A 14,611-nucleotide genomic window follows, 5' to 3' on the forward strand; every position below is an offset into this window, starting at 1 on the left:
TTATAATTTATCTTTCATAATGTATTTTATTTCACATTTATCACTGTTGCCAATTGGTATGTGTTTACCCTCCAAACTGGGGATAAGACTTACACAAAACCATGGAAATAAGTGAATTTATTATATCTATTTGTAATATACATACATAAATATTTGAGCAATTTTATCATTATTGCCTTACTATGACAGCTAGAATTTATGGAAACAGTTGTAAAGGCATCAGCATAAGTGTCAAGCTCCTCTAAATTGGCAACGATGTTACCATTTGCCATTCCTAGCACCCAGTCACTAAAGGTGACATTTATATCAGTCGTAATTAATGAAAATAAAAAAAGTCAAAATAGTAATAGTACAGGCGTAAATTAATGAAAAGTGCTGGCAAAAAAAAAAAATAAAAATCTCATAAACAATTCACTAATCTGTTGTCTGCTCACTAATGGTTTTGGCAGCCAGACGTACAATAGGCTGAGAAATTGTTCCCGCCATACTTTCGCCGTGGACAAACTCACGTATTTCAAGTGGAATTTGGAATGAATTAAGAACAAAGTGTGTATGATTACAATCAAATAAGTAGTGTGGAGTTTCAGTTGTGATGTCACTTAGAATAAAACCACCGATTAGTACAAGGTTAAAATGCATTTCGGTTCAAAGCATGACCCCGGGAGTAAGATGTCTCATACTTTCACTAGTATAAACAAATAAATGTTATATTGTGCTGATTACAATTACAGTCTTGAGTAATATCAATAAATGTTACATATATACGCAAATAGTGTTCAAATGAGCACTTGGAAAACTAGGAAGGACGTGGCCATCATGAGAGTGATGACTTGCTCACATTCCAAAGATACACCTTATTGGATTTAAAAATGTCCTTGAAAACATATTTTACAAAGACTTCACATGCTTATTTTAGTTCAGTTTCATATATCTCGTTTTGTTGATGAAACTTCAATATATTGGATGGTATGCTTAAAATTGTGGTTTCACCAATTAAATATCAAGTGAAAAAAGTGGTCTTCCTGCGAGTGAACACGTCTCCGTCCAGTTGTTTACCTTATACCTGAGTTTTTTAATAGTTTTATCACAAAAAGTGCATTTAGTCATGAAAATGATATGAAAATACAGTAATTTGCGAATATTTCTGAGTGAAAAATACTGCGAATAGGCAAATTTTCTGCAAATAATTAGTATATGTGGTCCATAGAAAAATCTGCAAATAGACAAGTCCACGAAATTGTAAGTTTGTAAATAGTGGGGGTCGATTGTATACCTATATTCAAGAATCCTGTCTGTTTTCTACATTGTTAAATCAAGTTGGGGTTAGCATACATTGAGTTGAATCCTGATCATTTTCTATTGTGTGAAAGTGTAACCTCACTGCATCTCAATTGTAAACACGTCATTTTTTTAAAATTAAAAACCTTTTGTAAGAGGAGGTTGTAAGTGTCACTCTGTCACTCGGTGAATGTTGAACTTTGTTTTGCTTTGCTTTTTTTTGCATGACAGGATATTTTTTTTTATTGTTTGGCACCCCTAGTTCTTTGGTGACTGTGGTGGCTCCTTGTTGGCTGTTGCTCTGCCATATTCAGGGTTTCAGACTATAGAGGCTAGAATTCTTTGATGAGTTTAAAACAGTCTTGTTCCCCTTGGAAACTTAGCCCCCCCGCCCCGTGGAATGTGTCCCTGGTGCTAAGGAGTCTCACAAGGGCACCATTCAAAGCCTTGCCTCAATCCTTGGACTGAGATCTTATGCTAAAGAACATGTTCCTCTTAGCTGTGGCTTTGGCAAAGAGTGGGGGAGTTACATGGCCTGTTGCATCTTGTGTGGCATTTGGAAGGGTGGTTTCACCTTCATTCCTGACTCAGGATCTGTCTGTTCCAAACAAGCAGTTTGAGTCTCATGCTTCCCTCCAGCCAAGACTTTGTTGAAGTCTCATGCTCCTCTCCTTCTGAGACTTTGTTAAGACTTATGAAATGCTGCCCTGCTTAGTTTGTGCTGTCAAGTATTGATGGAAAATTACACATTCCCAGCAGCAGGAGTGCAGGCACCTTTTTGTTACGTGTGTAGGAGGACCCTTTCTTTTTGGCTTTGTGAGGTAATCAGATAGACCCATATCCTCTGAGGAGGTTGGCCTTTCTACTTGTGTGAGGGTTTACAAAATCAGGGGTGTGGATCCATTCCTTTCTTTTCAGAACTTTTTGGTGTTCCAGGTAATAAGTGCCAGTGTTTGGTTGCACCGGACTACCTTTGCCTCATTCTACCTGAGGGATGTTGCCCACAAATCCTTAGACACCTTTTCTTTGTGACCTCTGCTGGCTGTCCAATTTGTTGTGCAGTCACTTGAGTTCAGAATTTGTTTAAGGTCAGTATGTATCGTATTATAGTGTATCTAAGTCCAGTGGAAAGCTGTAAGACGTGATGTGAAAGTGGAGAGACTGTTGTCTCTTCCCCTTATTTCTTTAGGAGAAGCATCCAGGCAGAAGTACATGCTAGTCTCAGACAAGTTACAGGTGCATACTCTTTGGATATCCATTCTGTTGTCTGGGATAGGGAAGCATATCCTCATCTTCTCTTATGAGGTGGCATGGTAGAGTTAAGTCCTGAACCCTTTGCTCATAATAGCCAGAAGTACATGTTTTCCAACATGCAGTCTCATACTGGAGATATATGGGTTTTCATAAAAATTCCTGATTTGAGTAACCGTCTCTTGCTTTAAAAGCAGCACTCTGGCCTAGGTCCCTACTACTTGGACCAGTTATGTATTTTGCAAGAGGAGTAGGAGGTTATAGGAGTCATGTTTCCCATGCCTGCAATACAACTGGAGTCATATAAATTCCATGGTGACTTTCAGTTACTAGTCAGTTGTCAGGGCCTGACCTTCCTTCCAAGGAGCAAGTCTCCTTTATAACAAAAAGAAACCCATCCAAGGAGCAAGTCTCCTGTATAACAAAAAGAAAATTAAAACAAATGTATTTTTCCTATGCCTCCTATATAAACATAGAATAACGTTTTATATATTCTTTTTAGGTATGCAAACCAGAGCCTTTTGTAACATAGTTCCACCTCAATTGCTCATTCTTTGCAGTCATAGGACTTAAGATGGCAGCAGTCAGCAAGTGAGGGACTCCCCAACTCTTCCCTGGTCTACATGTGTTAACCACCGGGTTAACTACCTTGTTACCAACTTTTGACTGGCCTCCAGCTCTGGCTGAAAGATGCTCTTATATAAAAGGCTCTGGTTTGCATATCTAGGAAAAGTAGCATAAATAGAATTTATTTTAGAAATTTTATTTTTATTAAGCTGGAAATATTTATGCTTGCAAAAATAACGTAAGGTCTTGGACACTCAATACATCTTCAAAATTTGTTTTTATATGTGGTAACATTTATTATGCTATACAATACAACATTTTTACTTTTCAGGAAGCGGACATATCTCCTCTAGACTTTACTCCAAGCTATGACCGCTCAGAAGTTGTTGAATTTGGTTATCCAATTGGAGAGGACATCATTCTCATTCTTTCTAAAGCACCTGTAAAAATTACCAGACCATTTCTTTTGCTTCAGATATTTTCTTTGCAGGTAGGTAATGCAACATTAAAAGTGGAGGAAATATGACAGTGTGTACAATTTGAAAGCTATAATTTATGCTGCTTATGTTTTTGCAATTTTTATAAAATGTGTTATCCTTTCCTAATTACATATACTAAACAGAATTTTTCCTATAGAAATAAAAACTATTGCCCTTATTCTTACAGTATAAGGTTTTTGAAACTTGGGTGTTCTCCCACTTTGTCTTTGAGTAACTTTTATGTAAGGTTGCTTTGCTTCTCTCATGCTTGCTGCCAAACTGGAGCTTGTGGTTTTATTTTCAATATTATGTTTGCTTTATCATGGAGAAATAGTGTGAATAATGGCAGATCCTTTCTGTTATTGGTATCTTCAGTTTTGCTATTTACTCTTCCACTAATTTATTCCTTCCTTTAAAACTCATTTATGCATTATTATAAAATAAGCAATGTGTTACATGAGGAAAATTAGGAATATTAGTGTGAAAGAAAGGCATATATGAGTGGAAGAGTTAAAAGCAAAACTGAAGATAACTAGATAGTAATTGATATGTTTGGCAAGTCACAATTTTTAATTTTCATGTTTTAAGTTTAAAAAGAAAAATTAAGTTCAGTACATGTACACAAAAGGTAAAATGTGTACTGATTAAAATGAATGGAATGATAGAAAGGAACAAATGAGAAATAGATGGACATAGTTGTGCACACTTGAATGTTCATGCTCTTGCAACACAATTGCCACATTGTAAATTTGTACTTTTTACTGACAATCAGGTTACTCTAAAGGTTTCCTGGGCAAGCTCATAGCTTACTTCTGTGGCTTCTCAAGTTGTTTAGTGTAAGTAATGATTCAAAGGCTAATAAACATGACATGTGTAATGGGGAAGCATATAGTTCTGAGGTAAAAACGTATCTGAAAAGAATAAGAATCATCATGCATTATTCAATGATGATATTCATAGTGTATTTATAATAAGGCCAGTATAAATTATAAGACATTATTAACTGTTGTTATTACTCATATTTCCGTATTTTTGGTTAATATCTACATGTTAAATGTTGAGTATATCCTCTGACATGTGTTTATCTTTTCTGATTTCTTTTTGTTGAGTTTAGTTGTATTGTTATGCCTATCAGTATTTTTCATTTTTTAAGAAATATACAGTTCTTTGATGTGTGAATTGTAGAATAGGCCAATGTTTTTTTTATATGAAACAAAACCTGAATAAGCTGCAATGCTTAAAAAATCTTGGTTTAAATAAGGATTTCTAAGGATGAAAAACCTGTACAGTATAATGTTAATTACTGTATTGTTAATGTACAGAAACTCATGTTCATAACTTGGCCATATGTTTACAAAAATGTGTTTTTGTCCCTGACTAGTGTCCAGAGAATTATATATATTGATTAATGGCACCTTTTATATATTAGAATATATACACATTAATAACCAGTGTAACATTTTTAATTTTTTCAATTGATGTTTAATATGGGATAAGATTTTATGCTATATAAAATGGCTATAACTACATTGTATGCCACAGTGATTTTGGTTAGAATTTGAACAAGTTAGAGAAATGCTGTTCATAGTATTTCCAAAGTTACAGTTTATAAATATAATGTGAGTATAAAAGAATAACTATTTATTGACTTTGCACCAATTTTAACAAAACGAATAGGAATAGATTGCATGTCTACTCTTAGCTATGCAAGTTCAAGTATCAGGGGCATTTTGACCTAACTTAATATGGCAGACGGAAGAAAAGTGCCTGACTGGCAGATTCAGTACTGTAATTTCCAGAATAAGAGACATTGTACTGTATTGTTTTACTATATCTTATTCCAAGGTTTGGGCGTGCATCATTGGCTCTGCATTGGTATTGGGTGTAACTTTAGAGATTCTGGTAAAAATTGAGTCCACAGTGAATCACAAGTCCAGCTTGAAAACATTGTTCATGAAACAGGTTGAAAATTCTCTGAAGATTTTTGTGTATCAGGGTAAGTGTTTATAACTGAGTGTTCTAAAACACATATCATATTAAAACATTCAAAAATTAATTGATACGTAAAAGTATGGAAGTTTTAAATTATGTATAGCTGTAACACTGGAGGAGATGAAAACCTTCTTGATAATGAGTAGCTTATTACATATAAAGTTCATGTTATGTACATATCACAAACAGAACTTGAAATAGCTTCAAGCTTCAAATTATATGTCAGATACATTCTAGATTAAAAGTGACTTTTCAGGTAGTGACTACTGGCCAACTGGAGTTGCAGGTCGCTTAGCTTCAGTCTGTGGGTTTTTAGTGGCTCTGGTTGTGTGTTCCCTGTATACAGGATCAATCACAGCTTTCTTTGCTATACCATTCAGGTAGGTAATATATTTTAAAAACATTATCTTTTTATTGTAAAGTTGATCAGCTGTATTTGAAAAGCATTGGATACTATACAAAGCTATTTTAAAACTAAAAAAAAGCATGTAGTATAACAGACCCAGAGATCAAAATTCCATTAATCAGCCCAGGTTCTCTCATAATAGGTTTTTAACTCATTTGGTTAATTGATCTTCATTTTGTTGAACTTATGTTATCAATATTGTGAAACTTATAAAAGATTATTTTCTGAACATTCAGTATTTTGTAGACCCACTGTCTTTTCATCTTCCACTTTTTTTTGCATCCAATTGTAGATTATTTTGTTTTGGCTGTGAATTCCATTTCTAGTTTTTGTGTTTCATTTCTTTCATTACATATTTTATTTAGGTTTTTTTGTGCCTCCATTAGGTGTCAAACTTATCTTTTACTGTTAACTTATGTAACAAAATGTGACAAGTAACAATAATTGACATGATTTACATAATACAGTACCCTGGAGCCAACTTGCTGCTCCATGTGAAGAATTCATAGCTTATCCTAATTGGTATTTTCTAATAATTTGATATAAGATATTACTTCACTTATCTTTCAACTCCAGAGATATTGCTGTAAAATGAATTCTTTTAATCATTCTCTCTCTCTCTCTCTCTCTCTCTCTCTCTCTCTCTCTCTCTCTCTCTCTCTCTCTCTCTCTCTCTCTCTCTCTCTCTCTCTCTCTCTGTGGTATAGTGTTTTGTAACTGTCATTTATTGTCAAATAATTTACTTATTCAGGGTGAGAGAAATATCAGCAAAATTCATTTCTTACAATACATATATACCCATACACACACACACACACACACACATATATATATATATATAGATAGATAGATATAGATAGATATAGATATATATATTATATATACATATATAATAAATCTATATATATATATATATAGATATCATATATATATATATATATATATATCTAGATATATAATATACGATATAAGATTAATTAGATTTTATCTATATATATAGATATAGATATATCTATATATCTATATATATATGTATATGTTGATATATATATATATATATATATATATATATATATCTATATATTCTATATATGATATACTATAATATATAATATATATATATATATATTTATGATATTATATATATATCATATATATATCTATATGTATATTATATATTTTAGATAGATAGATATAGACTAGCTATATATATATTAATATATTTTATATATATATATATATATGATATATATCTACTAGATAGTATATATATAGATTAGATAGGTATATAGATATATAGATACGAATATATAGATATATAATAAATATATATATATATATATCCTATATATATATCATATATATCTCTATATATGTATCTATATATCTATCTATCTATCTATCTATCTTATCTATATATATATGTATATATATATATATTTTTATATTTATATATATATATACATATAATCTCTATATATATATCTATATATATATAACTATATATCTAATATATATATATCTATATATATATTTATATATATTTAGAAGATAGATATATTCTAGATATATATATATATATATATATATATATATATATATATATCTATAGATATATATCTATATTATATAACATATATATATATATATATATATATATTATATATATATATCTTATGTAATATATATATATATGTATAGATATATATATATCTATTATATCTCAGATATCTAGATATATATATATTATACATTATATATATAATATATCTATAGATAGATATATCTACAGATACTAGATATCTATCTATAATAGATTATTATATATATATCTATATATTATACTATTATATATATGATTATATCGATTATATATGTATATATATATTATATGTATATCTATATTATTCTATATATATATATACGATATAGTATAGATTATAGAGATTTAAAATTTAAAGAGATATAAGAATTATATATATAATATAATAGTCTATATATATATATTATATGTATATATATATCTACTATATTATATAGATATATTGTTATAGAATATATTATTGTAATTTATATCTATAGATCTTAATAATATATATATCAATATATATGTAATATATTAGATTATACTAGATATTCAGAATTATTATCTATATATTCTATTAGCAATTAATATAATATACATACGTATATCTATATAACTATCTACATAGCATATTATAATCATATAATATATATATTAGTATATATATATATATATAATCTAGATATCCATATAATCTATAATATCTTGATATTCAATTATTGATATAATTAGATATTATGATATACTTAGATATAAAATTATAGATATATATCTCATAATATAATCTATATATCTAATGATATATTATTATTATAATTAATAATTATCATGTGTATATATAATATATTCTATCGAATCAAGAATTAATAGTATATACAATCTTACATAGTATAATTTATCTGATATAGATATAGCATATATCTATATCAATATATATATATTATATTCAAATATAGACTCATACATATTATAGATATTATATCTATATAATATAATATAGGAATTTAGGATAAGCACTATGTATGCATGCATGTATATATATATATATATATATATATATATATATATATTATATATATATATATATATATATATAGAGAGAGAGAGAGAGAGAGGAGAGAGAGAGAGACGAGAGAGAGAGAGAGATTAATATATATATATATATATATATATATATATATATATATATATATATATATATATCTACATTGATATATATATATCTAATATATATATATATATATTATATATATATATATATATCTACATAGATATATATATATATATATATATATATATATATATATATATATATATATATATATATATATCTATGTAAGATATATATATATATATATATATATATATATATATATATATATATATATATATATATATATCTATGTAGATATATATATATATATATATATATATATATATATATATATATATATATATATATCTATATCTCTCTCTCTCTCTCTCTCTCTCTCTCTCTCTCTCTATATATATATATATATATATATATATATATATATATATACATGCATGCATACATACATATACATATACGTACATATCATATATATATATATATATACATATATATATATATATATATATATATATATATATATATATATATATATATACAATATATGAAGAACAGGTGACAAGGAGACAACTAGTTGGCAGGAATGATTCATTTATTTACCAATGTGTTTTGTAACTAGTAACACATTACATCATCAGGGCTGAAATAAATTGGATAAATGAATTAAAATACATATCACATAAGTAATAAGAACATATAAAAACAACAATTTGCAATTAAAAATTCTGTAAACTAGTTAAAATTGTACCAAAAAAGAAAAGAATAATAATAAGAAAGCCAACAACAGTATTAAACAAGCAAGCTCCCAATTATACTGAAGAGAGCAGCTGGATGATGATGGATGCAGAAGTGGCAGGCAAATTTCCATCAGTACCAGGAGAAAGCGACAGGACCAATTCCCTGGAAAATCCTCCTCAACAGGGAAAAGCAAGAAATGCTCAAGTTTCAGGTGACAGAAGTATCCTTATGGCAGGTGACAGAAGCACCTGTGAACCTCTATGAAGCACCCAAGTTGCAGGTGACAGGAAGACCTGCGAACAATGGTGCAGGACGAAGATTCGTAATTGCGGTCCAAGAAAAAACTGCCAATCAAATGTCATCTAAATACCAAATCAGCCAGCTGCTAAGAGACAGTATATCTGGGTGAGTGCTATAGCCTGAACTAACTTGTGCTGAGCAGCAACGTCTAGACATCACCAAGAAGGCGTTCCCCAATACTCGTAGAAAAACAGAAAAACATAAGTTAAAACGATTGTTCGATAATATAAACAAACGGGGCGGAGGCCCCTAACACACTGAGTAATGTTACGTTAAGCACTTGAAATGACGAGACAATGGACACTAAACTTCAAAAATAATGTAAGCAAATACTCAAACAGAGGCTATATAATCAGAGCTGTACAGTATAGCATAGCAGAACTGTGGCAGATTGCAGTAGTTGTACCTGTTTTCGCTTACCAGATATGTAAAATACACATAATTCATACAAGATGAAAAAGATATAACATACTTGCATTTCTCTGTTAACACTTTGTCATACAGTACTTTGGCGCCCCCCCCCCAATTCTCTATTTCAGTACTGTGCCCTCCCCCCCTTTCTTGCTTACTGTACTGTGGCCCCCATTCTCTCTCTCTCTCTCTCTCTCTCTCTCTTGATACAGTATTGTTATTGACATTTCTGTAATGTAGTACAGTAATTGTACCTAATGGAATAATGTTACGGACATAAATTTTTCGGTATGTGTAGACATATACATCATGTTAATAACATTACTCATGTACTGTGGCCCACTCTTGCTTTCTCTACTTCTAGTCTTGTGCAGTATTTGTATTTGCATTTACTTATGCAGTATAGATTTTTACATATTACACTATACAGTATTAAGGTTGTATTGCACAGAGGGGTTTTACAGTCTGTTCATGCATGTGTGTAAGTATACATCACATTAAGGTGAACTACTCACTTCTTGCAGTATATTTGCTCTCTCTCTCTCTCTCTCTCTCTCTCTCTCTCTCTCTCAAATTTTTTTAATGAATTTTGTGTTACTTATGTTTAAAAATAAACACAAAAATGTTTAGTCTTTTATATCTTATAGGTGTAAGTAGGTTGAATTACTGCACTGTAGGTGGCTATGTTCCAACTAGACTGCATTGTACGTACTATTAAAAGCAATAAGTTTTGGAGCTATGTAAATTTAATGATGAGGAAATGATAACACTTTGAATTGAATGATAACTACCAAAATACATGTTTGGAAAGACTTATTATTTTTTTCTGAACGTGGGGTATATTTTACATGTATGATTTCCATGATTGAATTTTAAGTTTAATCCCTTAGTGATTTCTATCCCTGAGGGTGGTAGTGGGGTTGTGCCATCAGTGTACCTCATGCAGTGCACTTTAGGAATACTTAAGGTTTGTGGCAGCAGCATCTCTTAGATTAGACCTCTAGCTGCAACCCCTTTCATTCCTTTTACTGTACCAACCTCCATTCACAATCTCTTTCTTCCATTTTACTTTCTGCCTCTCCTGACAACTGATTTATACTGCAACTACAAGGTTTTCTTCCTGTTATACCTTTCAAGTCCTTTTACTGTCAATTTCCATTTCAGTGCTGAATGACCTCATAGGTCCCAGCTCTTGGCATTGGGCCTAAATTCTGTATTACATTCTTTGTGATTTATAAGTGTTTATTGGTAAATGATTTAAGATTTACAGTTGAATTTACATTTTTGATTTTGCTAAATCTGATGCATTGCTGTACGTTAATTTGAAGGTGACCAGTGTTCAGTAGTTAAAATAAATTTCAGGCTACTTCACTTAGCCAGATTATGAAAAAGTATATTTTTCCGCTTACAGATCCAAGCCTATTGATTCAGTTGATGACTTGTTGCGCAGCAGTGTACGACTAGCCATCAGAAGCAAAACAAATACATATTCTACTATGGTGGTAAGAAATATTGATGAAGTTGATGGAATCACCATAGAATAGTATTTTATATTTATGGAAACTTTTTTCAGTTACACCCCTTTCTCAGTCTGCGTATGAGTGTAAGCTGTGTTTCCAACATTCCCTTAGACCATGAAGCATTCCAACCACTGGAGAGTGGTTTTTAAATTTTTTTTTGAAATTTGTACATAACTGTAGTATATGGTGAACCCCCGCCAACCGTATTCGCGGACTCTGGATTCATGGACTCATGTATTTGTGGATTTCTCTGTGGACCATATACCCCCATTATTCACGGAAAATGTGCCAGTTTGCTGTGTTTTTCTATGAGAAATATCCACGAATTCCATTTTTTTTTATTAATTTCATCACAAAATGCACTTTTTATGATAGAACTTAAAAAAACCAGGTATAAACATTTTTAGTGAGTTTTTCTTGAGTTTTAACTAATGAAATAAGCAGTTTTAAGCATTTGTATAGGGGTTTCAACTATTTGCAGATTCTAACTATTCAAGGGGGTGTCTGGTACACGTCCCTTGCGAATACGGGGGGAACACTACAGTATATATTTTTGGTCTTTGGTCCCTGGTTTGGGTGTGTCCGATAATGTCGAGTTCTGGAAAATGGAGATCCAGATATTGAGGGATTACTGTATTACTGCGCTTTCTTTTCCCAGTGTATAAAATTGGCATGGTGTGGAGAAATGAGTAAATCTATCAAGTTTTCAGCTCACAATATGACGATCATTTCAGGTCTGCTTACATCCGTGATATGTATTGTGGCACCTTTGCCTACGCATTCTTAAGTTTGTCCCACAGCTATTATGATATTGTGTGTAAGTGTGTTTTTATAAAAAAATTAATTTTCTTGCTACTTGTCTTCTCCCCTATTCTGTTTTCTTCCCCATTTATTTGACTGTTTAGATACATACTATAGTGATGTAAAAATGTGTGCGGCGTTAACTGTTACCCTTCAAGAGCTTTTACCTTAGAAATTTTTAACCACAATAGAAATACTTCATTAATTAGAAAAATTAATACTTGTATTTAGCATTGTTAATAGTAAGCATAGTAATTTTTTAACTTAACCTTTATTAATGTAATTTGGTGTCTAGGATTCAAGAGATAGTAAGTAAATGTACATTATTAGCATTATTTGTAATGTACTGCAGTGTGTATATATTTGCTATTGTGTTTTTTTCAGTACTGTAGTAGAAAATAAGGAAGAATTTAAAATGCTATGGTTAATATGCAGCAAGAGGAACTCGACACTGAAAATAATTTATTATGATATATACTTTTCAGCTTGATGAAAATGGAATCTTATATAAAGGACGTGATCGAGTCAGCCTTTTCTCAGGGACGGAAATTAGTACGTGGGAATTTTTCCGGATTATTGCTGATGGCACATTTGCCCTAGTTGGTAAGTAGTACTGAATATGTATTATTATTAATTAATTATTATTATTCATTTTTTTTTGTCTATCACAGTCATCCTCTTCAACTGGGTGGTTTTTATAGTGTGGGGTTCTGGGTTGCATCCTGCTTCCTTAGGAGTCCATCCTTTTTCTCAGTGTGCCGTTTCTAGGAGCACACACTTCTGCTTGAGTCTAGGAGCTACTTTGGCATCTAGTTTTTCCAGGTTCCTTTTCAGGGATCTTGGGATGATGCCTAGTGTTCCTATGATTATGGGTAATTTCCACTGGCATATCCCATATCTTTCTTATTTCTATTTTCAGGTCCTGATACTACTTATCAATCTTTTCTCTCGCTTTCTCTTCTACTTTGGTGTCCCATGGTTATTATTATTATTATATTCGACTAGGTGGTTTATAGTGTGGGGTTCTGGGTTGCATCCTGCATCCTTAGGAGTCCATCACTTTTTCACTATGTGTGCTGTTTCTAATAGCACACTCTTTTGCATGAGTCCTGGAGCTGCTACTGCATCAAGTTTTTCCAGGTTCCTTTTGAGGGATCTAGGGATCGTGCTTAGTGTTCCTATTGAATAAGGGTACAATTTCCACTGGCATATCCCATATCCTTCTTATTTCTATTTTCAATTCTTGATACTTTTTTCTCTTTCTTTCTATTATTATTATTATTATTATTTGGAAGGAGACCCTTTTTCAAAAAGGTATTATTGAAAGATATTGCTGCATCAGCTACATTCTACTTGTAAACAATCTTCTCTATTCTACTAGTAACAGCTTTCTCTCTCTTACTGCAACTGGCGAATAATGCGCTGATGTGATTCATCAGGAGTCAGTTTCAGGAATATTTTGCATGAATTTATTGTAGAAAGTAAGTAAAGTATAGAATCCATAGCCCGTAGGGCTAAACAAGTACACTATTTTAGGTATGAATCAGTGTTAGGTGTAGTCAAAATCTTGTAGTGGCAAATATTTTTCATGATATCATCCAAGTAAGATCATGGCAGTGGGTTGGAGTAGACTGTATATGTTGTTAGGATTTACTGAATATTTAGTGGTAGGTCAACGTGGATGTCTCGGCTCTTGCATTGGTATGACTTCTGTGAAGCTGTCCAAAAGGATTTCTTGCCATGCACAGGAAGGAACGAATAGGAACCATACCAGGACAGTGCACTGGGAAGCCATCTCCTGTGATGGTATTATCAAGAATACTAAGATAATAGGGAGAGCCCCTGACCAGCGACGTTTGCGACTACTGGAAGCTCTCCTTGTATACAGGCATTACCTTACTTACAATGGGGGGATTAAGTTTCAAAAATCCCATTGTTTGTTGGAAAAGTCGTATCTCGAATTTAGCATAGCTTACACTAGGGTATTCAGTACTATGCGAATTCTGGAGGTTCATTACAGATTGACTTATGAAAATTATTTACAAAAAGAAATTGAACAATACTACTAAAAAATTCACACCTTGTATGTACGTACTTTACGGGATACCCACCAGTATTTGGTCCATTGTCGCATGTGTGAACGATGTCAAGCTGTTGATGGTTATATAT

General features: G+C 31.4%; 1 protein-coding gene across 3 annotated transcripts in view; it reads left to right on the forward strand.

Annotated features, from left to right (window-relative positions):
• The window catches only part of LOC135217122 (glutamate receptor 2-like), a 53,555-nt gene that overhangs the window by 23,275 nt on the left and 15,669 nt on the right, over positions 1 to 14,611 (forward strand). For 2 of the 3 annotated variants that reach the window (XM_064252828.1, XM_064252830.1), the window contains 5 exons: positions 3,428 to 3,586; positions 5,421 to 5,571; positions 5,824 to 5,947; positions 11,533 to 11,623; positions 12,928 to 13,045. In XM_064252828.1, coding sequence (XP_064108898.1) covers positions 3,428 to 3,586; positions 5,421 to 5,571; positions 5,824 to 5,947; positions 11,533 to 11,623; positions 12,928 to 13,045 — 643 coding nt within the window. Of the gene's footprint in view, positions 1 to 1,036; positions 1,240 to 3,427; positions 3,587 to 5,420; positions 5,572 to 5,823; positions 5,948 to 11,532; positions 11,624 to 12,927; positions 13,046 to 14,611 lie in introns of those variants that run through there. The other variant, XM_064252829.1, reaches the window with a different exon arrangement.

This window comes from Macrobrachium nipponense, chromosome 7 (genome assembly GCF_015104395.2).
Source record: "Macrobrachium nipponense isolate FS-2020 chromosome 7, ASM1510439v2, whole genome shotgun sequence".
Lineage (NCBI taxonomy): Eukaryota > Metazoa > Arthropoda > Malacostraca > Decapoda > Palaemonidae > Macrobrachium > Macrobrachium nipponense.